Source organism: Mizuhopecten yessoensis, unplaced genomic scaffold (assembly GCF_002113885.1).
Source record: "Mizuhopecten yessoensis strain PY_sf001 unplaced genomic scaffold, ASM211388v2 scaffold7907, whole genome shotgun sequence".
NCBI classification, from domain to species: Eukaryota; Metazoa; Mollusca; class Bivalvia; order Pectinida; family Pectinidae; genus Mizuhopecten; species Mizuhopecten yessoensis.
Window position 1 is genome coordinate 691,976 of NW_018407282.1, and position 27,796 is coordinate 719,771.

The window sequence follows — 27,796 nt, forward strand, 5'->3', positions numbered from 1 at the left end:
TTCATGAACATTCATGAACATTCATGAATTGTTGCCATTTTTCATGAATGTTCATGAATTCATATATTCATGAATATTCATGATTTTATATTCATGAAAGTTCAAGATTTTACATTCATGAATATTCATGAATTTATATTCATGAATTTTCATGAATTTTCATGAAATATTTTGCTCAGGATTATTCATGAAGTTTTAAGTTCATGAATTTCATGAAAATATTCATGAACAAATCAAGAACATTCATGAATATTATTCATGAATATTTCATGAACTGTTCATGAAGTTTCATGAATTATTCATAATCATTTCGCAGGGGTGTTTCCGTGAACCGCTTATTCCTTGCTACATTTCAATATTTTGAAATATTTTGTTGTAAGATTGCATTTGAAGAGTTCTAAGTATAACATTTCACAGAAGTTAAAACTTCCTAGAAATTCCTTGAAATTCTTTTGGAAAGTGCTCTTGTTGAAATCTTATGGTTTAAGGATTGGAACCATTTGCAACTTGATATAAAAATTAATGCAACATCATTATTCTCCAATTGTATATATATATATAGTGAGCCACTCTGTAGTGCTCTTGCTCTGACTTGAGCAAGTCTACAAAGATTGATAATGATACCTATTTAATTTTATACCCGAGCTTATCTATATTAACTGATACCAATTATTCCTAACTTCACACCTGTCAGATGAAAGCAGTACAGGTGAAATAGTCCAGATTAAATATACATCAAGGCTCACGATATTGTCTGTAGGGATTGGCCGTGGTGGCTTACACCAGGAAACAATGTACACATGTTGCTACTAAACCATGATATTTTTGTCACCAGCAAATTTTCGCCTTTTAATATGAATGATTTCAGTGATGGAGTTATCCTCCCAAACTACATAATTATATTGATCCCAATGTTCCTCCTGACTTCATCCTCTTTTGAAAATATCAAAAAGGTGAAGAAACAGAATGGGCGAACATTTGACAATTTATATTATATCGTAAAAATCGCGATCCTTAATTCAGGTAATTATAAGGTGTACATATTTATATCTCATCATTATATATGATAGCAAATTAAAATGATATTGCACACTAAAGTTTCCAAAAAATATGAAAATGAAGTATAAGTCACATACATTTATTTGTTATTATAAAAAAACCACCAGAAATCCTGTTGTGTATTTCGTTAAACTGTCCAGTAATATTTTATAGGAGGTGGTACCTTTGAGAGTAACAAATTATGTATCTAAGTTGCACATTGCTGTCAACCCTCGCCATTAGGAAGGGAGACTCCGTCATTTTGATCAAAATTTACCAATCTCGCTCGTAACTCCCTCATTTAAGTCCAAAGTCCCTCAAACTCAAAAATCTACATCCTGTCATCCAGTGATTTTCTAGTTACTGCAGGGTGTGTGTAATGATTATAACAGGTGTGTCTGAATCAAATGAATGCTTTTTGAAGTTATTTTGATATGTAAAAACTAAGAAGGGAAAGAAAAATTGAGATAAGCAGTTTCAGTTGCGTTTCATGCACTTTCTCCCTCATTGGAAATGTGGAATGAAGGAGATCTCCCTCATTGGAGGTTTCACAGGTTGCATTTTCTTCAGTGCCATTCTGTTCAGGATGTGGAAAAGAGCGAAAATTATCTGGTGCCCCAAATGCAACGTCTGGGACCTCCTGTTGCATCTTTTCTCTTTTATTTTGTCAGAATAATATGACAGAGGTGAGGTATCATGCATGCTACTACATCTAGATTATGACATTTCATTGAAAAGATACATTGCACTGTAAAGTGGCCATATCATTTTCAAATGATGTCAGATGTTGCGAAAACATTCTCAATAGTTGAGAAAAATACAGGGATTTTTTCAGGTAATGATAAAGTTACTCCAAGGTAACTCAGGTTGTTAAGGGAGGTTGTCAAGAAACCAGTTCAATTTCTCTCTAAATTTTTATTAAAAAAAAAGTTTTTTTTGGAATATTTCTTTTTTAACTAGTTTATTCAGCACACAGGTGATCATAACAGGACAAAAATTCAGAGATTGTATGTGTCATCCTTTTACTAACCTAGGTATTCCTTGCCTTTCCTTTTTGATTATATCATACATATAATGGCTGAAATGTTTCCTTCCTTTCTTTCCCCTAGTTCCTTTCCAGACAATAAAAAAGTTACTTCTTGCCCAACATGCTTGGTCTGAAGTTCTGATGTTGATGTCATTAAAATGTGTGTACTTTAATTTCCGTCCTAAAGTTCACATCTTTAAAATTATGGATAATTATGTTCATAAAATTTGTCTTACATTGTAAATTAAAGGGTTGATCACTGAAGCTTCCGAAACTGCTCTGTGATGCTTCCTCTTTTTCCTCTATGCTTGGTGGGAGGTATGATACACAGTCATTTACTACAAAGATTTGTCAGCTTGATAAAGCTTTATGACAAACTTTTCGGTCTAAAATATTTACCCAGTACTTCTTATTCAATTTTAAGTATTAAAGTAATCATGCTTCAAATGATAATTCAAAAGAATATGCTCAGTTTTATAAAAGTATTTAAAACTTTTTATCAAAATAAAATAAAAATGATTAAAAATAAATGAAGATTATATAGTTAGAAAATATGTTAAGCTAACAATACATAAAATTGATGCACTGGAGCACAATGTTTAAGGTAGACAAAGAGTGGTATTTCATGCAGTATTGAAGACTGTAATAATGATTTTTACGAGGAATAAAGAATATAGCACAATACATATAATATACATCAGGTGTTTCACAATTTATGACTGCTATATAAACTTAATTGAAAGTTCAAGACATTTTTTTTTCAAAAATAACTTCACAATTTTCCACTCATGTACAGGTGTGTGTTACCTATGCTATCAGTAGGGGTCAGAGGTTACCATCGCTATGTATGATGTCCGATTTCACAGGTGATGTTGTCAATCATATCATACATATTTCATTTGCCACCTGTGATAGTTACAACTGAATATAATTTGGTATGCCCCCCCAACTCTCCTAGACCCCAGCCAGCTGTATGTACTTTCATATGAAGTATACATGAACAAAAATTATACATTATCTGTTCTAGAGAAGGAAAAAGAAGGAATGACTTTTTAGTAGGACCCAGCTGGTACCCAGTACCACAAAATCTAATTTCAAGTCATTTATAATGATATATCTTTTTTTTCTAAATTCACGCATATGTAAATATACACCTAGCTATTTGCACCTGATGCAGTCAAATTTCGTCTGGCACCTGAGTAATATTTTATACAGTCATTACCAAGCCATTTAGCAATTTGGACTAAACGTTTTGAGAAAAAACTATTAGGGTCCCTGCCTGGTATCTGGAACACTAGTACACACATCTTCGTACTTGTTCAATGAAAAGGCAAGTACAGTACTATGCAATTTGGTCCGCCTTTAACACACCTATGGAACATCAATTTTCTACCTAACAGGATCATTTACATGTAATTAGAAAGGATATACAGATGACTTAACCTTTAATTAAAAGATGTAATATTTTTCTTTTTTAAAGTTGCTGTGTGCTCTTTATGTACCATTAATTTGTAAAGATGTAATCATATTTCCTGTTAATTACCATAATCACATTCCAGCAAATAATTTTCTAAGCCAAGATTGGTTTTGTTTTTTTCCATGGTTTAATATAGCAAGGTCCAAGGTCATTTGGATGGAGACCATTCTTTACCAAGAAGCTTAAAAATATACAAGGTAATTACAGATCTCCAAAGCAAAAATAAGATATTTACCTTTAAAAATGTAAAAAAATAAATAAAAAAAATGTAAAGGTGATATTGTGCTGAGACTTAGCGATTGATCCCTCCCCCTCTCTATACTGGTGGTAGGAAATGCTGGACATGGATTGTACAGGAATTTCAAAAATGTTAACTGTTGGTATGATGTAAAACTGACAGCAATTATATAGTTGCATGCTGTTTAACCCATCTATAAAGTCAGAGTATGAAAAGGGAATTTCTTGTTTGAAATGGCGAAATATCAACAATAAAATCACAAAGATGAAATTTATTGCTTAAAATTGTAAAGTAATTTTTTGTTTTTTTGTTTTTATGTAATGGTGCATGTATACGTATCATAATAGTTTCTGAAGGATTATTTCCTCATTAAATACCAAAATCTGCTTTATAAACCCAGTTACATCATCTTGGCAGCTTATGTTATAATAAGTGGAGCAACTAGGTGCAGACATGTGTTCCATCATAATTATAACTGAACGCACTTACTTACAGGTACATATCGTAAATTTATTACCCCCATTGTTCGAAAACATGATTCGTTTACATTAATCATGTGTCACGAGGGCGAAACAAGAGTGAAACATGATTAATCAAGGGAAACAAAGCATCGTGTTTCCCTGTTGCAAGGGTAGTAAATAAAAGCGCAACAGTGAAGATGATCAGGATTCAATGTCATTGTTGTCGTCTGCTTCAGTCACTCGGAAGTCAGGTGGTGTGGTTCTCGCCCATTTTTCTTTGGAGGAACTGAAAAAGGGAAATACGACCAGGGCGCCTCAAACATGTGAGGGCTACACAATATTTTGCCTGTCATGTGGTCAATATTATCCAATAAAAATTGTTGTTATAAAACTGAGGTTGAATAACATATGTGATACGTACAGTTTACATGTGGAGTCATATTTCGTTTTCTAGCGTCAGTTTTGTATTTTAGATATTGTTGATTAAATGTCGCAGTACACCTCACTGTTAAAAACAATAAAGGGAAATAATCAATGAAAGTGATGGACTGATTATATATACTTTTTGTATATATATAAACAACTGTTCAAGATTTTTGGGTTACCCCCTATATATCTATGGCATGAGTTCTCTGTCACTAGAAACAATACAAACACATCTGGGGAACAATGACGTCACAATCAGCTTTGATGGGAGCGAACAATTGTAAAATTGTAGTCACCTTGTCAATCTTTTATATTTTGGAGGAAACCATCAAGGTATTTCAGTATGACATTTACGGTAAACTGCAACATGTACTGAACATCTATGCACTGTCAGCAGAATAACTCCACTTGTTGGATCTACATGTACAGTTGCAGGTGGAACGGAAAACATGCATGAATAATGTAAAAAAAAAAATAGTATCATCATTTCAAGATAACTGTGCTGTAATTATCTTATCAGGGTTGGAGGGGAGAGATGAGAAGAATCGGAATATTGAAGTGGCTGTCATAAATATGTCACTCCTCCTCAGGGTTTATAAAATACTTTTAAAAACGTATGTCGACAACTAAATATGATAATACAGATATATATCTGCATTGTACATTCCAAAAGAAATGGCACTGCATGCATGTGGTCTAGACCTTCGTGGTTAGGGTTGGACAAAATCATGAAAGCAGCTGTGGTCTTCATGTGTGTGGTCACTTATATGGAAATCAAGACTTTTTTTTAAAGGAAAAGTATATGGTAACATATGTAAAACATTTAGTATAGCTGTTGGCTGATTAGTTGCTGAAATATATCTTTACTACATTATTGTAATTACTTATCTATACAAAGTGTCATATTCTCCATCTCCTTAAGAATATATCAAAAAATTCCTCTTCGTTTCATTAGATTTTCCCAATCTTGGAAATAAAATCCTTATGCTGTATTTTCACTGACAATTGACAAGTGATGCCAAGCGGAGTGTTGCAGGATTTTTTTTTTTTAATGCCTCGGCAGGGATAATCCTGGAGGGTCCTTCCTGATTTCTGTTTACTTTTATAATTTCCTCTATTTTTTTATATTGACAAAATATTGCTCATTGCTCTCAGGTTTTAGGATTTTCCTTGTCTATGTAATCCTAGTAAATATATAGCTAACATGATCAGTTAACGTCACACTATACATGTCTTTGTGATATTATTTTGTACTTGGATCCCAAAAAGGAAATTATATTGCATATCAACCATAAACTTATTATCTTTCCTCTGATTAAATGCTAGGATGTCTTGTGTTCTGTAGCTATACTTTGGCTATTAATAAATACTGATCAATTTTAATGGCACACCATGTTTAATGAAACTAAGATCATTAAAGTTTACCCATATCTTATCAAATTTTATTATCATCACAGTTGCACCAAATATTTCCATCCTTTTGTTCTGTTCATCAGAATCCAATCCCCCACCCCCTTTCCCAAAAAGGGTTTGAAATATTTTAGTGCAGTCAAAATACACTATCTGATAAGATATAAGGTTAGAATTACTTTTACCTGCCCATTGCATTGGAAATATATTGATATTTGATTATTTACTTAAGAGAAGAGTACTAGTTTATGTTTACGCATGTATACATATGTCATTTTCAGCTCATTACATGCATGATTATTTCAGGCCTGTGGATAATTAGTAAGGTATTTTTTTCGTTTGTTTTAGACACTCTTCGGAAAGCAAGCAGATACGCTGGAGCATTCTAATGATGACGAGAGAACTTGTATCCTTTGAAAGAAACATATAAAAGTTTACCAAGATTAGTAGAGGATGTTTTACAAACGACCTTTTGATGAAGTTGTGTCACGATGATCATAATGAGCTTGTAAAGAGACTAGAAATATATATATGTATGACGACGTAAGGTCAAAATCACATTTTACTTGTGATTATATGACAATTCTAGCAATGGGGACATGCGGTTGTCAACTTCTATTTTATACACTTGTCAACCTTTCCTGTAGTTTCAATCAAGATATGCTGCTTTCATGCATGTCTATCATCATCCCTACCATCTCTACATGGCATGAGACACAGGTTCAAGCTTAATTTGAATCAATCTTTGTCCTGGAAAGGTAACAGAAGTGGTCATCCCCAAAAGTTGAATTTTCTTTAGAAATCTTTTTATTTGAGAACTTTAAATAAGGTTCAAACTTATTCACATCAGGACGAAAAAACAACATGTACAGTAAAAGATTGATATTAGGCCATTGTCTTTATCAAAATTAATCTTTCAGTTCCGGTGGCTATTTTTACACATGTGTGTCAGCGTTTGACCTAGATTTACAGAGTCTTAGTGTATGTACCATATGTGAATTTGCCGGTGTCTGTGATTTGATATCAGCCAGTGCCCCTTGCAGGAAATCAATTTCAGTATGTAATTGTTTTTATGAACGGCTGGTGTCATGTTTAGATTGGGAAGATAAAATGGGGTGTGTTTGAGTGTTATGCAGAGGTAGTGAAATTACACCTGCAAGCTTATTAGTATCCTGTTAACACTGTACCTTATACATATTAAGCAATTCTTTGATTGAAACTTTCTATAACTTGCAGATATTATTAACTTATTTTAACCTGCAATTTAAAAAAATACAGGTGTAACATTTTCTGTATTGTACTGACTACTTGATAAAAAAAAATGCTGTGAAAAATTAAAGAGTCTAGTGTAAGTTATATGTTTTCATAAAATTTACATTCAAGTACTTCAAGGTAATTCAGTATAGGAAAATCACATCAATATCAGATACTTCAAGGTCAGAGTCAGTATAGGAAAATCAAATCAATATCAGATACTTCAAGGTAATTCAGTATAGGAAAATCACATCAATATCAGATACTTCAAGGTCAGAGTCAGTATAGGAACATCACATCAATATCAGATACTTTAAGGTCAGTCAATATGGGAAAATCAAATCAATATCAGATACTTCAAGGTCAGTCAGTATGGGAAAATCAAATCAATATCAGATACTTCAAGATCAGTCAATATAGGAAAATCAAATCAAAATCAGATGCTTCAAGGTCAGTCAGTATGGGAAAATCAAATTAATATCAGATACTTCAAGGTCAGTCAGTATAGGAAAATCAAATCCATATCAGATACTTCAAGGTCAGTCAGTATGGGAAAATCAAATCAATATCAGATACTTCAAGGTCAGTCAGTATAAGAAAATCAAATCAATGTCAGATACTTCAAGGTCAGTCAGTATAGGAAAATCAAATCCATATCAGATACTTCAAGGTCAGTCAGTATAGGAAAATCAAATCAATATCAGATACTTCAAGGTCAGTCAGTATGGAAAACTCAAATCAATATCAGATACTTCAAGGTCAGTCAGTATAGGAAAATCAAATCAATGTCAGTCAGTATAGGAAAAACAAATCAATATCAGATACTTCAAGGTCAGTCAGTATAGGAAAATCAAATCAATATCAGATACTTCGAGGTCAGTCAGTATAGGACATATAGTTCAGTGAGTAAAATATCTGAATCCTTGACTAAGTCCAGATTATATAATAGAAGCCGAGCATCTCGTCAACAAGTTTATATCAGTCCCTAAGGATAAAGGTGAGTACACATTACAATAAAACCTGTCTTAACTGGACACTATAGAGAACAAAACTTTTCTGCTGGTATAGACAGGTTTTGAATACAGGCTATTTTATAATACAGTGAAACCTGTCTTAACTGGACACTATAGAGGACATTTATTTGATTTTGTTGTTGTATAGACAGGATTTTAATACAGGCTATTTTATGATACATGTACAGTGAAACCTGTATAAACCAAACACAAGCATAAAATGGACAAACCTTTAAAACTGGTGTAGATAGGTTTTGTTTATACAGTTGTATATAGGTACATGGAATCAAGTAAATGTTTGGTTTACACAGGTTCCCTGATTATTCAAGGTGTGGTTTATGCAGAATAAAGTTTACCTTTAGGATATACGTATATAAGATAAGAATACTGTGGAAAAAGAAACCCGATGACTTGCCTTGAAGTTCTCTCTGTTGTACCAAGCCAGGGTTACAATGTCACCACGCCGTCATTGGTTTATACTTGACCTCCACTGTCTCCACGCTGTCATGTAGTAACACCCTGTACAAAATCGGATCTTGTCCATCTTTATTCAAAAGGACCAGAAACATGTTTATTTAATGAACAGAAAAAGCTGGTTCTCATAAAATGTTGCATAACAATATTTTGAAAATTTTAAAGTGCATATGATACAGATGAGGTCAAAATATCACAGGTAAGACTTCAAGGTTACCGTCAGGTTAGAGAATGTTTTTACTGTTTCGTATTACTGTATGGAATCTGGAATTCCATGTCGTCATCATTTCTGTGTTTTATTTGCAGGGAAATTGAACTGTGCAGCGTTCACTGCTGGAATCATAGAGGCCATATTAAACGGTGCCAACTTTGTAAGTAGACAAATATTTCTAGAATTTCAGAAGAAAAATAAATGTGCGGGTACCAGCAGTGCTATGAAAACACCTGCCAAGAACTAATTAACATGCAGGAGCACTGATTAAGATGAAGCGTTGTTTGAAATATTTACCTACTGACACACATACTCAAAAAAAAAAAACATTCAGAATTGTTCAGGTTATTGACCTAAAAACCTTGAACTTGGTTCCACTTGTATGAAACTTTTCAAAGAGTTTAAGTAGGGAAAATCTTGTTAAATCTTGAAGTGAGGAAAATTTCAAGCAATGTTAAATCATTGGAAATCCATAATGTTGAGGAAAATCTCCAGCAATATTATGTTATGTCAATGGAAAATCTCAAAGTTGAGGAAAATATCAAGCAATGTTAAATCAATGGAAAAACTTAAAAGTTGAAAAAAATGTCCAAGCAATGTTGAAGCTGAGGAAAACTTTGATTAAAGTTGAATCAATAGGAATTCTCAATGTAAAATACAAAAAAGATGTAAGATTTATGTGAGTTCTGGCCATCATTCCTGGTCAATATAAAGAGGGTTTTGAACCCTGGTGTGCTGGGTAAGGTCCTGGTTTGACTCCTGAAATCGGAAACATATTGGACTTTTAAACAGGGTACCCGGTATTGTTGATCTAGGGGGCAGACAGAAGTAGAAGTATTGCCAACATATTTTGTTTATGTTTGTGAAATGAAACAAAAGATAAGGCAAGCCGATACCTATATTAGATGTTGCTGTTAAATATTTATATATAAAAAAAAGATGAATTAACTATCCTGGGCATGGTTACTTTTAGGGTTTCCAGTCTCAAAAATAACAAAATTAAGGTGCTTATCAGAAAAAGAATCATGGTCACAACAGGGAGGGCCACGGACACCATTTGTAGCAAGAAAGAAGAGAATAGTGTCCTCCACCGAGGATCAAACCTGTGACCCCAGACTTCCGAGACGGACGCTGTACCACTGAGCTAAAGGGAAATCGAAAGCGTTAAGCTAGAAGGCGACTGTAGTCCTATGTACAATTAAAATTTGCCACAATATAAATTATGCATAATGGGGCAATGATATGCTTATCACTATCTCACACAAGTACTGTGTAGAAGACTTATCAATATGTACTTATCTACAGGTCTCTAACTCTTGTATTTTGTTATTCTGTTTTCCAGCCGGCTAAAGTGACAGCTCACTGGCATAAAGGAACAACCTTCATGATTGAATTTGACGAGTCTGTGATCATCCGTGATAAGATGGTGGAGGGCAAATGAGTTCAACATTGATCAATAAACTATGAGATGTCTGTTGTGTAGTTTTAATGTAATAACACATTGTAAACCTGTCAGAGTGAGAATGAGGCTCACGACTGAGTGTGTTTGAAACTGTTGGACGTGAGGGTGTGTTTTGGTGCATGCTGTTAGTGCAATACTTTTTTAAAGTACATTTATTATCGCTTTAGTGAACATTTAATGAAACTTCACTTGGGACCAGTATTTATTTCTTATTATGTAACTTTTTTTTTCATGTAAGAGGATTTTTGATGGATGTGTAAAAATTATTTGATAACATTTTTGATTTAATGGTTACACATAGGGAAGGGGGATAACTGTATTTTGAGAAATTATTCTTGACACCTGTGAGAAAATTGCAAATACTCATAAAATGTGAGAACTAACATATATATACTATGGTTTTATCAAAGATGTAATAGACACAACAAATATTTTGAAAGTTTAATAAAAAAAAAACACCCAGCTTTAATAGTAAGGCATTTTTGGAAGATTTTTGGGGTTTAGCAGATAAATGGTACATTTCAAAGTATGAATGTAACTAATCTTGAATGTTACCCGATTGGTTGGAGTCTTATTACACTGTGTAGATGTAAACTGTGTACAAATGTGTATATTGATGTAAAGGATAGTATTTGATATGTGATGGTTGATAATTTGAAATCACTGTAACATATCTATGAATCTATCTCACAAGTTTAATAGTTTTTGAGATTTAGTACAAAACTATCTGGCTGATTTTTATAATTCTTATCCATTTTTCTTCACTTTTGGAGTTATTCAGGAACCAATCAAGTGGGTTGGACCGTAAACGAGGTAGCACTGGTTATAATTTATTATTAGATTATTACAGTTTGTATGCAATAACAAATATTATTGGATCTACAAGTTATAGATTAAAGGATAATGTGTTCAAACTTCAGTAACACTCCAGTTGTTGGTGTACATGATCTTTATTTCTTTCCAACCTTGTTTCATTACCTCTGTGTCTCCATCAGTATCCGTCTTCATATGACCTTGGGTGTTATGGAGAGATTAACCATCAATTAAACCAAATCAAATGTTCTTAATAGTAAATTTATGGTATGTAACCAAAAAACTTATGGAAAAATGTAAAGTTTGACCTGGATTCATTAGCTAACTGACATGTTATGTCAACTTTTCAAGTGGTTTCTTCTTTAATAAAATAATTAAGTGAAAACATTTATTGTTTTGTGATATTTATCTGAAGTGATTGTTCATAATCAAGACTGGGATAATGTACATGTATGTGGCACACTACCTTTCCATCCGAACTAAATATATCCCGAAATTTTCATTGAGCTATCTTGAGCACATCAGTTATGGATTGGACAATGAATTTGACCTCAATATGACCTTAACTTGGGGCATAGGAACTCCATTGTGGTACACAACACACTGCCTTGCCTTTCAAGTATATCCATACAATTTCATTAAGCTGTCTTTGGCAAGTCGGAAGCTATGGCCTGCACAATGAATATTACAGAATTAGACTTTTGAACTTTGGCATTTGCACCTAATAGTGGTGCATATTTGACAAGGAAACAACTCATTTGACGTTGTATGTGACATGCCAAGTAATAAAAATCTTGCCACTCTACATTTATCCCTTATATTCCATTGAACTAGCTCCTGCGAGTCAGAAGTTGTGGTATAGATAAAATTTTGGAAAGATATAAAGTGGCAAATATATGGTTCTTTTCAGAGCATAAAAACATGAAAAAAATCTTGAAATCATTATTATACCTGAAAATTTGGATTTGTTAATTGTTCGTAAAATTTAAAAGTAAAGGTAGGTATTGAATAGATACTGATGATGTCGTGGCACTGTATATGATGTATAACTGTGATGACATATCCCTTTCACTACTCTTTGTCCAGCTCCCATACTGGGTAACTGGTCAAATGATACTCCACCTGACCCTATCTAATTTTACCTAGTTCTCATTTTCTTTGCCATATCACTTGTTTACACACATAATTATGGAAAAAAAACCAACATCAAACAAATGAAAAATAGTCTCATAAATTTATTCATAATTTCAACATACATCATTTAGTTAAAAATATATGATATATCTCTGAAATAATCCCTTAGCTGACTTAATTTTGCAATGTTTTGCTGTAAAGTATATTTGAAATTGTGTATTAATAAAGTGAGGTAAATTTTGTACGCACTAACAACTTGTGTATGGATCATATCTGATGGCAAATCAGCTTTTATGAAAGTGTAAAAATAACTTGAAACAAATTTCAACAAATTGTGTTTAAATCTGGCAACTGTGTTTTGAAGATATAGCAGAACTACATATTTGAATTTAATATTGCTGTAAAAGAAACAAGAACCTAAGAATTGAGCTTTTCATTTCTTTAAGGGACATGAACCATTATTACCAAGCTCTGGTTTCACAATTCTTTTTTCAATTCTCAAAATTTTAATAAGGGTTATTAAGATTATTTTCTTGTCATTTCAACATGAACATCTGTGTATTATGTTCAGAAATGACCAAACCTAAAACACTGAATGAAATGCAGAAAAACTTACCATGGAACATTTGAATTTTGAATTAAAGATAATTCTCAAAAGTCAACAAGCTTTGTATTTTTTGGGCCATCAAATTGAAGTCTAAATAGAACTTGTGAGTTGTAGCTGGTCATCAGTTACAACTGTAAATGTTGTCGTCGGTGGCACAAGGTGGATAGAGCTCCAAAGAGTAGAATGGTAGTTTAACAGGAACAGAAATATGTATAGAACAATACTCGTACACAAAAACAAAATCAGTATTATTAAAGTAAAACAAATGGAAGTTCACAAAACTTAATTTCATAACAGATCATAACAAACCACAGCATTTCTGGAATACTGTATCCACGGAACAAAATCCTTCCTAGACCTTGTGAAAGGGAATAGTATTAATTATGCTATTTTCAGGTTTTTATGAAAAATTGTAATGATTTCCTTTGAAACATCCTCCAGATATGCCATGAAATTCATACCAGAAAGATGTTGATCTATTATAAAATGTAACAAGTTGACAAAATCAAAAATAGAAACACAACAAATACAACAGTAGCAACTTGGTGCTGTGAACAAGAAAAAACACTGGGTACACAATATCCACTCACACAACAACACAATGCTCCAAAATTATTCCGTCAACAATTTTCAGGACACACAAAAATGTCCGACAGTGATTAATGTCTAACAGTAATGAACATCTCAAGTCAAATGACAGCATAAATACTATAGTAGATAGTGAATGGAACACTTCAAGAATACCCCACCCATCTGTATTAAACAATAGAAAGTTATGACTTCAATGAAAGTCTCTGAACTTTCGACATATTTAACATGAATATAAATTACATAGTCACATCAAATTGCATTTAACCTAACATTCTGATCATTTAACTTTAAAAAAAACACACCATATATTACTCGTATAAAAATTGATTTCTTAACATTACGTTTTAAAAATAATACCACTACCTGCCAAATCAAGAAAGGTAGGGAGAAGGGGAGGTAATCAGGTTCCTGATCATATAATAGTACAATGAATTTTATTTCATCATGAACCATGATAAATGAAACTAACATTACAAAATGATTTAAAATAAATAAATTTGGATTTGGCAATAGTGATTCTTATGTTTGTTTTGAGAAAGTTTCAAATTTGTTTTCTTTTAAAGCTACATGATCTATCTTCAAGAGTTGTAATTCCAATGAACAGGAAAAACAACATTGTATATTCATGTAGAATTTCATAACTCATATAACGTGTTCGAAATAAATATAACGATATGTAAAAAAGATAGAAAATTACAAATTAAACCCATTAAAAAGACATTAACAGAACGTGAATGAAATAATCAACAAGAATAACACTAATTGTATACATAATAAAAATATCTAATCCAAAAAAAATGATGTAAACTTGTTTGAATTAAATGTGAAAGTCATCATTGGAAAGAATACAATTTCAACTTGAATTTCATTGAATTACCATTTGATTTATTTTGTTACTGTTAAAACTATTGGTAAAAAGATTACAAGCCACTAGGCAAAAAACGGAAAAACAAGGAAAACTATTGTATCATTATGTGTATTAACCAGGGTAGGCAGAAATTGTAGGACTGGAGTGCGTTATTGAACAGGGAAAATGTTGATGGATTGTATTGTAAACATCTAAATTGACATCAAATACAGTTAAACTGTACTATTGACAATAATATCAATTAACCAACCTGCAAACTCTCTTAATATTTCACTCCACTGAAAGCTGTAAACTACAAACAGCATTCTATGCACCGAGTGTGATTTTTAACTCTTTCTTTAAAAGAGGGGTGGTAGTAAAACTCATTGGTGATAGCTACCAGAAGGCCTAAATTAGCATCCCTCCTTCCAATACTATAACTGTAAGAGTTTAGAATGGTTAAAACAGCTGAATTCAGATGATGAACACTAAATACTGACTTAATTATAGACAATTGGCGATAGTAATTTTGACACACACACTTTCACACAATTCTTGAGAGGATAAAGTTGAGGTGGGAATGTCAACAAGAACAAATACAGCACCATAGTGGGTTGACAGAAAGCAAAATACGTGCCCTTCTGCCACACAAATATCCTTTAGGTAGCATCCAAGCCAATGACGGATCGGTCCATTATGCCTTATTTTATCTGACAGAACACAATAGTATAAGTTTTTTGTTTTGTTTAGATAGAATCATCTGATGGATGTCATTGACAGTTTGCTCTTTGTATCTTTTGTTGATGTGGACTGCACTTTCTTCTTCAGTTCGTCCACTTGGAAACATTTCCATAGGCGGAGTGTTTCGTCTGCTCCTGCTGACACGACCGTGGAACCATCCGGAGACATGGCCATGTGTAGAACTCGGGCTGTGTGACCTATGTAACACAATATCGATTTGTAAAATATTTATGCGTTAGTACTTGACTAAAAGTCTGACCCATGTGTAATTTCAACATCCTTTTTTAATATAAATATTTAAATAGTTGGGGAGGGAGTTTGGGAAACTGCATAAGGCCCACCAACCACAATTGCATTCTTTTGCCATTATATAAATGATAAGACTCAACTTCTCATACATCGAGAGTTGTAAACTTTTAAATTAATCTAGAATAATCTGTATGCTACCCAAATTTTTGCTTGATTTCTTTTTGACATTTCATGTTCATTTAAAACTATTTCAGGGAGTGTGAAAAAGAAATCGCGAATTTTACTTAAACCTGTGTAACAGAGTATACCAACAATAACTCAGTACCTGTTAGTTCTGCCACCTTGGACATGACAGGATACTTCCAAATGGTGAGCTGGTTGAGAGCAAATCCATGACTGGATATCAGTTCCTTATAATCTTTGGACCACTGCAGAGCACACACCTGTGTAAGGGATAAATAAGGCATTACTCATAATCCATACAAAATTACATGTTGGTTAATGCCACAGTCTGCTTATCGGTATATATCTGGATACAACACTATCTCAACTTTAATGTGAAGTATAGTTTTTGTCAATGCAACAGCACCACCAATATTGATACTGTTATGAACCGACACACTTGCTGACCATCAAAGTTACATAGTGAAACAAATTACACGACACTCTATGCATTTGCATAGCATACCATTTCAAGTTGTCTTAATTCTTTTTTTTTACCAATTTTACACTAATTCTTGGTATGTGTAATACGATACATTCATAACATTTCAAGCTGTCTTAATTCTTCTTTACCAAGTTTACACTAATTCTTGGTATGTGTAATAAAATACATTCATACCATTTCAAGTTGCCTTAATTCTTCTTTACCAAGTTTACACTAATTCTTGGTATGTGTAATACAATACATTCATAACATTTCAAGCTGTCTTAATTCTTCTTTACCCATTTTACACTAATTCTTGGTATGTGTAATAAAATACATTCATACCATTTCAAGTTGTCTTAATTCTTCTTTACCAATTTTACACTTAATCTTGGTATGTGTAATACAATACATTCATAACATTTCAAGATGTCTTAATTCTTCTTTACCAATTTTACACTAATTCTTGGTACATGTAATACAATACATTCATAACATTTCAGGAAGTGGATCATTTTCAAGAATTGTCTTAAAAACAAAGAAAACACTGTAAGGGAGTTAATAACCCAGTGTCAACATAACCTCAGTATTTACCTGATGTCATAGCGAATGCAAATTAAATTATAAACCACATATTCACCAATGTTGATCTGTCTTGTTTATATAATTTTAATGGTTTTGTAAATATAATTGCATTTTAAAGAATTATAACATGAGGTAGGGAATCCAATCTGGGGCACATAATTTCCAATTGTATAGCTTATAGACTTTTTATTCCAAGCATGTATGAATTGAGTTGATACTTTACCTGTGATTTTGTGTCTACACTTTGTAGACAAGTTCCTGTGTTACAGTTCCAGAATCTAATGTGTCGGTCAGCAGTCCCACCGCCACTGGCCAGTAGGCCAGACTGCCAAGGACACCAAGCAAGTGCCTACGATAGGAAATACCAGGTAGTTTCAAGTAACAGATAATTTCAATCAGATTATTTTTTTCTATGACAGTAAAAGCATGTTTTCAGGACTTATGGCACATATCAAGAGATCATAGATGTTACCTTTATGTCAAAATTTAAGAATTTTCGATAAGGAATGATACATTTTTTTTTATATATGTTTAACCGAAGTCAGAAATGAGATAAATGCATACATTGAACTTAACATTTCCAGTCACAATTACCAACATTTCCTTTATCAAAACACAACTCTACCAGCTGGAATAAAAGGTTTTTGATAGCATATGTACTAATAAAAGACCCAGTCAATGAAGGTATGGTATATAGAGATTTTTGAAAAAGGTTTTGGACAGGTCACACTTAATTTCTCCAACAGTATTTTTCAATTCCACCGCAAAAAGGAAATGTTGGTAATTGTGATCGGAAATGTTAAAGTTCAATGCATGCATTTATCACATTTCTGAATTCAGTTTTTTTTTTCCCCATTCCCTATCGAAAATAATTAATTTTTGACATATTATAACATCTGTGATCTCTAGAACTACCAACTTAAAAATACTGAAGGATGCGAGGAGACATCATTCACGTATTTAAGATTATTAAGAATTCGAGGTCAATTTAGATGGACACTGGAAAAATAAAGATATGAACATGTATGTTAAAATTGAATGTTAAGGAATTATATGTATGTATTGTATCATTGATATGGATATAGAGGTCGATATTTGCATGTGTCCATCTTGTTTCCTATTAAATCTTAAAACAATGGATGCCTATCTCAAGTATCTTCATGCAAAACAGATAATAATTTGAAGAGATATCGCTCTCCTAAAATTGGAGGATGACCTAGTAAAACATTACCGAGAACTCTGTTTGGGAAATCTGGTAACAGTACAGTATACTTTGATTACAAGTCTATAATAAGGACTCGGTAAATTTTGTTCAGTAGCCCCTTTAATACCTTGACCGCAGCTTGATGCTGTGAGAATGTGTAGAGGGGCTGGTTATCGGTGATAAAACCTCCTGGTTGTGCCCCCCAGATGTTTAGGAGGTTGTCGTTGCCACCACTGGCCAAAAACTTGCCATCCTGGGCCCACTTTAGACCACACACTTCCTGGTTGTGACCTTGTAATGTGCTGATGTGATGGTTTGGGACCCGCACATCGTGATGGTGTATTGCTCCACTCCTTGACCCACTGAAAGGAGTATAATTGTTGTTAAGTTAACTGATAAGATATAAATGCAATAACTTCCATCTCTTCAAGAGAACATATTGGTCTCCTGAATACTGATTCAAAACCGTTGTATTAATGACGATTTCACTGTTAATATTATACAACTTGCAACAGATTCAAACAGTTTTCCAAATCAATACTGTACATTGAAAAATTAAGTGCAAGAGCTCAAGTCTTCTGACAGAACTACTGTGGAATCATCCTTTTAATTCTAGTTGCATATGACTTTGACTGTGTTGCTTTCTAATCAGCAGATATCTAGATTTTGTTTTCTCGTTATGTCAAGCAACCTTATCATAATGAGAAACTGTTATTTGTTTTTATATATTTATAATTAGCTGATTAATAAATAATGGTGATCCAACAATCCTGCAGAAAACTGCAGTAGCATTCTTAAATTCAGTAGAGCTGCTAAATAATTTGTGTATAATCATATGTAACATAATGTATCAAACTTATATATATATTATTTTGGATAATCTGTTACAGATCTATTTTTGTGTACATGTGTGTTCCCATGTTGCTCCGTGTAACAACATTTTGTCAGTATTTACCTGCTTAGGATGTAGGAGTTCCAGGACAGTGATCCAACTCGTGCTGAATGGCCAGACATGTTTCTCAGTCTCTTTGTGGCTGTTACATCCCACAACTACAAAACATACATGTTGCCAGTGTATTTTCAGTGTACCAGTACTTACAAACATGCATCTTCTAACCATTAAAACATTTTAAAAAGTAAAAATTAAATCTTTGACGACAAAGCTAGCTTTACTAGCATGAAGGTTATAACTCTGTCAGCTTTGTCAAGGTTTAGTTTAACCCATGTAAAAATTACTTAAGTCAAACTATGATCTGGTAGAATAACAATGTTAAATTTTATGTTTTACATTGTTTTATGTAAGATTTACCTCCCCTTAATCAATATCAATTAATACATCAAAACAATTCGGCAATAGACTTTACATCAAATTACAATATAACACACAATAGTTCAAATTTAGGTGATTTTCACTGCATATAATCATTCTTCTGGAATATAATCAATATTTTTTAATTTTTAAGTAATCTTATTTTTTGTTCCATAGTTGGGGTATGTAAGTATATATTTTTAGATGGAATAGTCCTGGTACATGAAAAATTATTTAAGACCATTTGATATATAAAAGGAATTAGTATAGAAATTTAATGACTTTTGATTATAACCAATGACAGGAACCACTAGCAGCACTGGCAGATGTAATGTATCGATAAAACAATCTATTTACATATTTTACAATAAATTTGTACCTGGACTTCACCATTACTTGTTCCAACGGCCAGGTAATTTCCTTCTTTGATCCAAGCAACTGCACCTATATACTCATCTGCTGTTTCCATTTGACAGAGCTGGTTTATATCCCCTGATGCAGCATTCCACAAGTACACACTTCCACCCAGGCAAACAGCAAGCTGATTGTTGACCGACCAGTCAAGTAGGTTAAGGTCTGTAAAATACAATCAGCCGGCATGTTAGTACACTTTGATTTGACACTAAAATTTCAGAAATTCAAACATGGACATTACTCCATTGTCGTTTATCAATTTATGTATACAATTACAGAAAGTTTTCAAATGAAACTTTAAAGTGAAAATTGTGCGATCCAAAGATGACGGTTGCAGAATTTTGATAAAAAGAGTTAAAGCGACCAAAATTTTCTATCAAAGGTGATTGTGACATTCACCTTACATGAAGTATTGTAGTGTATCCAAGTTATTGACTTATTCTACAACTTGTTTTTTGTATACCAATGTGGTTCTAATAATAACCCATGCATTTATTCGAAGTTGAATACATGATAAAACGAATGTAGCGGGTTGGTGATTATTTAAAAAATAATTATCTGGCCAACTGCACAAGGAACTACAGTTTAGTTTGTGTATGGACGATGGTTGGGTCTGGTGATAGTCCAGCTCCAGTGTCAGAGTTTGGTGATCTGTACACAATTGCACCCTCTTTACCCACTAACTGTAACAATGCATTACATTTGAAGAAAACATCCATTTAGCATGTCAATGCATGTCTGACCTTATATTTGGTCTACTGTATGGGACTGTTGAAACTTTAATTAGAGACAAAAACGATTGGCTTCCGAACAGCACCATTTTTACATTTTATAGAGATATATATAAATCCATAGTATATTTCACCTTAATATGCGTACCAATCTGCAAAATGTAACAATCTGCGACGACAGTATTAAAATGGTGCTGCTAGGAAGATGTTTAAGTCCCACAAAATATATCAATCATAGAGTTAGACATGCATGGATATGATCTTTATATTTTTTTCTAAAACTACAATTTATTTTAAGTGTGAAATTACAAGTGCAATTATGTGTACAGACCTACCCAACAACCTCAGGGCCACCAATATTATTTTAATATCTAGGATTGACTGGACGTTGAGAGGTCATTTCAATATCTTTCCTTTCAAGTGTTCAGAGCTGGACTTGGTAAAAGGGAGGATCAAATGGAAATATAATCAAAGGTAAAGAGTAACATGCATTTCAAGATTATATTGAAACTATGCCTCAAGGGGGATGGGCAATTATTGGGGATATCTTAAAAATTTGAAAACAGCAGAAAATATTTTTTTAGCGTATTTGCCCCGAAATTTGTGTGTGTTGGCGCCCGGGGGGCATTTGGAGCCAATATGGTACATGGTTGATCACAATCCATTTGAAAATGAAGTAGCCAGGGTAACTCGATGTGTCGCTACCTTCCCCCAAAAATGGTGGGGGCATATAATCTCCATAAAGAATAATGTTTTCTTGCTTGTGATAAACTGCAATTTATATCAGATCGTCATCTACGTTCTCACAGTTCTTCAAATAGACACGTTGAAAGTGGAAATAGAAGAATTATTTTGTTTGTCCTAATTAGTTATAATATTTTTATATATCAATTTTAACGTCATTCATTTCAATTTTGTCAGACATGCTGTCTCAAACATGTGAAACCTGAGCCAGATCATAGAAAATATCTTAAAGGATTACAATAATCATCCAGGATATCTGGTGCATCAAGAATACGTTCAGGGACCTGAGGTATATTGCGTGTGGTTTTCTTGGCTGTGCTGGCTGGTGTTTTACTGTACACGACTCTTAGATGGTTCTGGAACCCTGCAAAGAAATCACAAGAGTACTGCATTATAACAGACATACATTGTATACATATGAAATTCCCAAAATATGATAGAAAAAAAAGTCTTGTAAAATGGAATTATTTCAATTGAAGTAATGTTTTTATGACATCTTATATTCCATTTACAAATGTTTAATTTCTAGAATGAGGAGTGTGCAATAATTTTACAAACACTGATTATAGCAATATTCTTGTCTGTAATGACATATGAAACAAACTCTGAATGCAGCTATTTTTCACAACCTACTCATTTTCACTAGCTCTTACATAAAATCTACTAGTCCTGGATGTTGAGCTAGTGGTATTGTACACCCCTACAGCTACCATGCATATATACTACACCTTTGATAGGTGTTATCCTAAATTGATCAGAATGGATTTTATTGAAAACATCTCATTTATGTACCAGCTGGTGCTGTTGGTGCCTTTGTTTGGTATGATAGCACTTTCCCTGCTCCCACATCTGTGCCATTAAGGTTTTCACTCATGACTTTCTGGAATTCTTTTTGGGAAGGACTCAGAAGTTCTGGATCCTCAGTGTTACTGTTCATGATTTTAAAATGTCCCAAGTCATATTGTGAGGAACTCCGACTTGGAATAAAACGGTCTCCACCACTAGGCGTCTTTGGGGCTTTTCCTGGTGTTTTGGTCTTGCCTGAAGTTGTACAACAAATATTTCACAATCTGCTGCTTTGATGACATATATATACACTGACCATGAAATGTAAACAATAAACAAAATATAAGGTTTGCCGCAAACTTATTTTAAATTCCTGTTTCTATTGACAGAAAAACTCAGCATGATATTGATCAATATTATCATCAGATTTAATTAACAATAATTAAAATTCTAGTGATTTCATTTCTATCTTTTTGAAAACATTTTTTTTTTTATTCAGACTCTGTGATCAAGATGATACATCAGATTTGTACATTACTAAAGTCATTTATCTCTGAATACATGCACTACTATTTCAGAGTGGTTGGATATACTGGCACAGTTGCATTGGCAGCCCACTCCCTTTCGAGCATATTAAAAATAAAGGGCCAGCCAGAATCTGATTTCCATTTCAGAGATGAAAAGGTATTGGGTCACCTGTCCAACCTCAGGTTTTCTTCGATTACTTCTGTTTCCTTCCATAACCAGACCCTTTGCACACATTTCCATCGGGGTCAGCAAGCGTCATCGTAAAATTTTATAAACATATATATATATATAATTGTTATAAAATAAATAAATAAAGTTATGGTACCATTTGTAATTTTGTACCCTTACCTCCAGACTTTGGCGTTTTCCCACCAGACCCAGCTGATGGCGTTTTAGGATTAGGATTGTTCATAGATCTGTTCAAATTTTTCATGGGTGTTTTACTAGTGGTTGTTGTAGTACTGGCATTCAGGGAGCTGTTTACAGAAATGTTCGCATTGTTACAATCTTGTTGATTGTCCATCCTCTTTTGCCATCTCATTGTCGGACCTTTTGATATTGGTGCATCCATTCTCAAAACACTGTTAAGCTCGTTTTCAAAGTTAAAATGTGACATATTCGTCAAAGTCGAGATATATATATAATTAAAAAATCGAGGCGATTCTCTATCTTTTTTTCTTTTTCACACTGGAAGGTTTTTAGTCATGTTCCATTTTCATATATGCCGATGTTTCATCTGAAAAGTGAAGTTACAGCCAAGTCATATTAGCAATCAAATGATGAAGATACAAAAATAAACATTAACATATATTGTGTATTACAAGGAACCCCTCTCCCCAAAAATTAAAACAATAAATAACAATATCATGCACAATTTCATATTCAGAACACTCCAGCCCATAGGTTGATTTTGAAATATTTTAGCAGCCCCACACCATAGCCATATAGGAGCCTGAAGTTCTGTCAATAATGAATAATAATAGTAATACAAAAAAATACCCCTAATATCACGGACTTAGGTAACTTATCTAATTCCGTGCTAATATGCTTAAAGCATATTAGGGGCATTTTTTTTGTATTACTATTATTATTCATTATTGACAGAACTTCAGGCCTCTAATCAGCCCTATGCTCACGTGTTGGAATTATTATTAGGCCTCCACTAAGTCTCCAGTACAGTAATATAAATATAAGTAAAATAACAACATAGAATACTGTACATGTGTCCAGCACCTGCAGCCCGACCTATATTCATTGTAAATATTGAAAACATAGTGGATATTGGATTTATAAGCCACCAAAATTACCTTACTTCAGTAGAATCACCAAACGTATGGGGTCCGATTGTGTACTGTCAACTATGGAAAATCATAATTTACAACATATCAGGACGTGTATTCCAATATCCTCGATTTCCCGGTATGTTAAACAGTTTAGCCATAAAGGAAAACTAAAAAAGTCACACAATTAGATCGGGGTTCCATCCATGAATGAAATCGTCATACTAGGCCTATAATTATAATATAGCGTATCCATTGTCAATATGACAGCACTGCTGACATCACGCAGACGATTTTAAGTTTTTAACAAGATCTCGATAACATAAAAACGGAGGCAAAATCCTTTCATACTTACAGTTCTTGCTTATTCACGTCTTTTAAAGTCACAACAATAGGATTAACACAGTTTAGTTAATATTGTGTTTCAGATTGCACTCAAAGTTTTCCTACAGGTCTAAGCAGGTTGTTGCTGTTTTCGTATTTGATATTGCCGCTGTGAAAATAAACCAATCATTTTCTTGATTGGATGGACAATGCGGCATTTGATTGGCTGAAATATTTGAAGTTGCTTTCTCGCTAAATCTCACCATGTGCGATAATTGACGAGATCTCAAAACAAACATGGCTTCCGTCAACAACATTAACACGTTGCAGAAAAACATGTTTAAGAAAAACACTATATCTAAGACAATTTTTCGATGGTTTGCAATGATCTGTTTAATAACAACTTTATTTAAACTCTCTGCAGCAGATGCACTCGATGAAAGTGGCAAAGTTTCTCCAGAAACACGTAAAACAGACGAGATCACAACAAATGCAGACGACAAAATATTTGAAAACGAGGAAGATGAATTACAAGTTACCTCTGGAAACAATCTTCCTGACGAGCAAACTCTAAAAACAGAAGAGGACGATTTTTATTCGTTTAATGTTACAGATATAACTGGAATTCCAGTTTCATTAGAACAATACAGAGGACAGGTAAACACCACTGATTGCTGAAATGATATCTGAAATCATTTCGGTCAAATCTTCAGTATACACAGCAGCCGTTAGCAGCCGTTAGCATTGTGTTAGATGGTATCTTATTATACGTCCACCACAGTAAACAGATTCAACGTGCTACATATGTATAATTATCGTTTAATACACTGAAGCATTTACACTAGCTGTGATCAGCCACGGCAGAGAAATAATTCCCACCCAAAAAAGGATTATCTTATAAGAAATATAACGAATTGTTTATGTTAAAAGGAAGCAAATTAAAGTAAAAATGGCTTTGAATCAGAAAGAAAAATGCAAGTAGTTTAAAAAAGTTCGATTTCAATAGTAAAAAGTAGATAGAGATTTCAGGTTAATTATCTACCTATCATCTTTTATGTAAGAAATGATGATATAGAAATAAATCAAAATTACTAAAGGCATTGACTTTGGTGATTAAAAATATCATTATAATGTAAATGAAATATTATGTTGAAATAAAGGCATTGACTTTGGTGATTAAAAATATATTTATTATGTAAATGAAATATAATGTTGAAATCGGGAAACAGTTACTGTCAAAACTACTATGATTTTAATCTCAAAATTTAGGGTGATCTCACTGATGTTCATTCTTTCAAATTAAATGTCTGCACACTTAATTCAATTTAATACATTATAGTATAGTAACTAATGAAAGTATAAGCCTACCCTCAACATTTTACTTCATCATCAATTCTTTTTACATTTTCTCCAAAACAAGACACCAAAACTTGTGTGTAGGAACCTTTATGAAAAAATGGTGCAATTGGCATGTTGGATAAAAACACTGATTTAGATCTAATACACTCACAAATCTTGGTTAGTCTCTATGAAAGCCTTAAAAACATGTACTGCTATGTCTACAATAACATTCTCCTTTGATTTTAAAGGTTTCCCTCGTTGTAAATGTGGCATCAGAGTGTGGATTCACAGATGACCATTATAAAGGCTTGGTGAAGCTGCATGAGGCTTACAGAGAAGAGGATTTCAATGTGCTGGCGTTTCCCTGCAATCAGTTTGGAGCCCAGGAACCTGCTGTAAGGATTTAATGGGATACATGATGCAATTAATTCACCTGCCTCTATGTTCATATCATATAAAATAACATTTTAATTTAAAAAATTAAAAATCGTTTAATTCAAAAAATTAAAAATCAACTCCCGTTGGTAAATTTTTAGCTAGCTAGGTGATTAAATTTCAGTTCAAGGTGTTTCCAATGATTGTCCAAACTAATTCAGAGTTTCTAATTGTTGTAGCCTGTATAACTGCCTCGGGAAGACTGTTCTAGGTATCAACAATTCTGTAGCCGAAGTGAATTGTATTGGGAAAAGTTATTTAATGCTTCTGAAGAATAAACAGTCTGATAAAAATATCCTTTAAAATCTTCTTAACAATATTCCTTAAATAATGCAATGCCAAATTAACCCTCCCATTTCTCTTGAAAATTGTGACAGGATAACAGTGTTTTATTGTGTATGTTTTCTCTCTACAGAGCAACCATGAAATAGAAAGGTTTGCTAAGACAGTATTCCAAGTTGACTTCCCGATATTTGCCAAAGTCAATGTGCTAAATGACGATGTGCCAGAAGCATGGAATTACCTCATAGGTAGGAATTGATAAAATTTATTATTAAGATATTTGTGCTTTCAAAATCAAGATTTGTTGGATTTTCATGGTTTTGTTTTGAGGAAAAAATAGTTGAAGTCAACCATCTTTTACCATTTGGGTAAAAGGAATTTCTTGTTTTTGCAACAAAGAAATGTGTAAAAAAAAAAGTAACCATGGCATCATGTTCAAACAAAAGACATTTTGATAAAATTGCATTTAAGTTTGTATATAATTGTTGAATTATTTCAAAATGCCCTGTATTATTATTTGATAAAAAGAAACACTAAATATGTGGATTACAAACTATGAGGGGAAACAAATGAAATAAAGAGAATCATAGTAAAGGGAGTTAACTGGCATATTAATAACTTGCATGACACAGATTTTCTCCTGTATTTCATGTGCAATAAATGAATTTGTGGAAGCGAGTTTATTTCAAATTATGTGTATTGTTATACTTGACTAGTAATGTGTATGAAGATTTTGGGTAAAAGGAATATATATGTTGTCTCTGAAATTGGTATCATTCAAAATTATCTTTCTTTTTGTTTGATTTTGCAATGCTAGACCGTGCAGGAGAACCACCAAACTGGAATTTCTGGAAGTACCTGGTAGATTGTGATGGACGCTTGATGAATGCCTGGGGTCCATGGGTAGCTGTTTCAGAAATTTATTACAATGTGGAACAAGCAATTCAAGATTGTCAGGAAAAGAATAAGATTGGTGCTGTGGTTACAGAATCTACGTCTACCACAGATCCTCACGGAGGAGAACTGTGAGCATTGAAATGGATTTAATATGGCTATTTTTTCAATAGGTTAGTGCTGTTGTAATACTTGTACTCGTTCATGTAGGTCTGTCTGTTTAGAAATACACTATAAATCCACCGTTTAACTCAGTACTGGCAGACCTTTGGATTTTTTGGCACTATTTTAAGATATTTATGTCTCATGATATTTTGAATCTGCTCAATTTGCTGCTGTGCTTATTATTGAATCTCAGAACTTTCACCTCAGTTCTATATATATATAACAGTTTGATATTGTTTAGCCAACATACATTTAATTTTTATTCTTTTTAACAAACAACACTGTATAGCATATCTGACAGATACTTACATGTACCAGTATTAAACTAGAATCAAAATATCAACACATTGAATAATCATTAAATAATTCATTGTTTTTATGTTTGTTTATTACTTTTGAGAATATTTTTCATTTTTGTTTAAATATTTTTTTAAACAGTACTAGAAAAAGAAGTTTTGTTATGCTTCATGCATTGAATATAGTGGATATATGCTCGGGTTATGTAGAAAAAGTGGGGTTTTTTTGTGCTATTTTTTATATAAATTCCTTTAAAATGATAATTCTTGTTGAAAGTGATCTGGAAACTTTGGTATTTGTGATATAATTACATGCACCAACATTGTACATGCTTTTATTTTTTTGGGGAAAATCCAGA

At 33.0% G+C, this 27,796-nt stretch overlaps 3 protein-coding genes across 3 annotated transcripts in view; 2 read left to right on the top strand and 1 right to left on the bottom strand.

The window, feature by feature from the left end:
* LOC110454578 (trafficking protein particle complex subunit 5-like) overlaps window positions 1-13,783 on the top strand; it is a 32,619-nt gene extending 18,836 nt beyond the window's left edge. Inside the window, exons 4-7 of the mRNA XM_021504162.1 lie at window positions 6,426-6,483; window positions 8,269-8,328; window positions 9,125-9,189; window positions 10,372-13,783. Of these exons, the coding sequence (XP_021359837.1) occupies window positions 6,426-6,483; window positions 8,269-8,328; window positions 9,125-9,189; window positions 10,372-10,470 (282 nt within the window). The 3' untranslated portion in view covers window positions 10,471-13,783. The remainder of the gene's footprint in view (window positions 1-6,425; window positions 6,484-8,268; window positions 8,329-9,124; window positions 9,190-10,371) is intronic.
* Window positions 12,525-24,211, bottom strand: LOC110454577 (cell division cycle protein 20 homolog). Its single transcript, XM_021504161.1, has 10 exons — window positions 24,056-24,211; window positions 22,769-23,156; window positions 21,899-22,147; window positions 21,345-21,470; window positions 19,597-19,793; window positions 18,864-18,958; window positions 18,036-18,270; window positions 16,928-17,053; window positions 15,799-15,916; window positions 12,525-15,421 (listed from the first exon to the last, which is right to left on the bottom strand). The coding sequence occupies exons 2-10, from the start codon at window positions 23,034-23,036 to the stop codon at window positions 15,240-15,242; spliced, it is 1,596 nt and encodes a 531-aa protein (XP_021359836.1). The 5' UTR covers window positions 23,037-23,156; window positions 24,056-24,211; the 3' UTR covers window positions 12,525-15,239.
* A 101-nt stretch (window positions 24,212-24,312) lies between these two features.
* On the top strand, window positions 24,313-27,508 carry LOC110454574 (glutathione peroxidase 7-like). Its single transcript, XM_021504156.1, has 4 exons — window positions 24,313-24,681; window positions 25,614-25,760; window positions 26,216-26,330; window positions 26,900-27,508. Exons 1-4 carry the CDS (start codon window positions 24,322-24,324, stop codon window positions 27,109-27,111), a joined length of 834 nt encoding a protein of 277 aa, XP_021359831.1. The 5' UTR covers window positions 24,313-24,321; the 3' UTR covers window positions 27,112-27,508.
* Window positions 27,509-27,796: the final 288 nt, after the last annotated feature.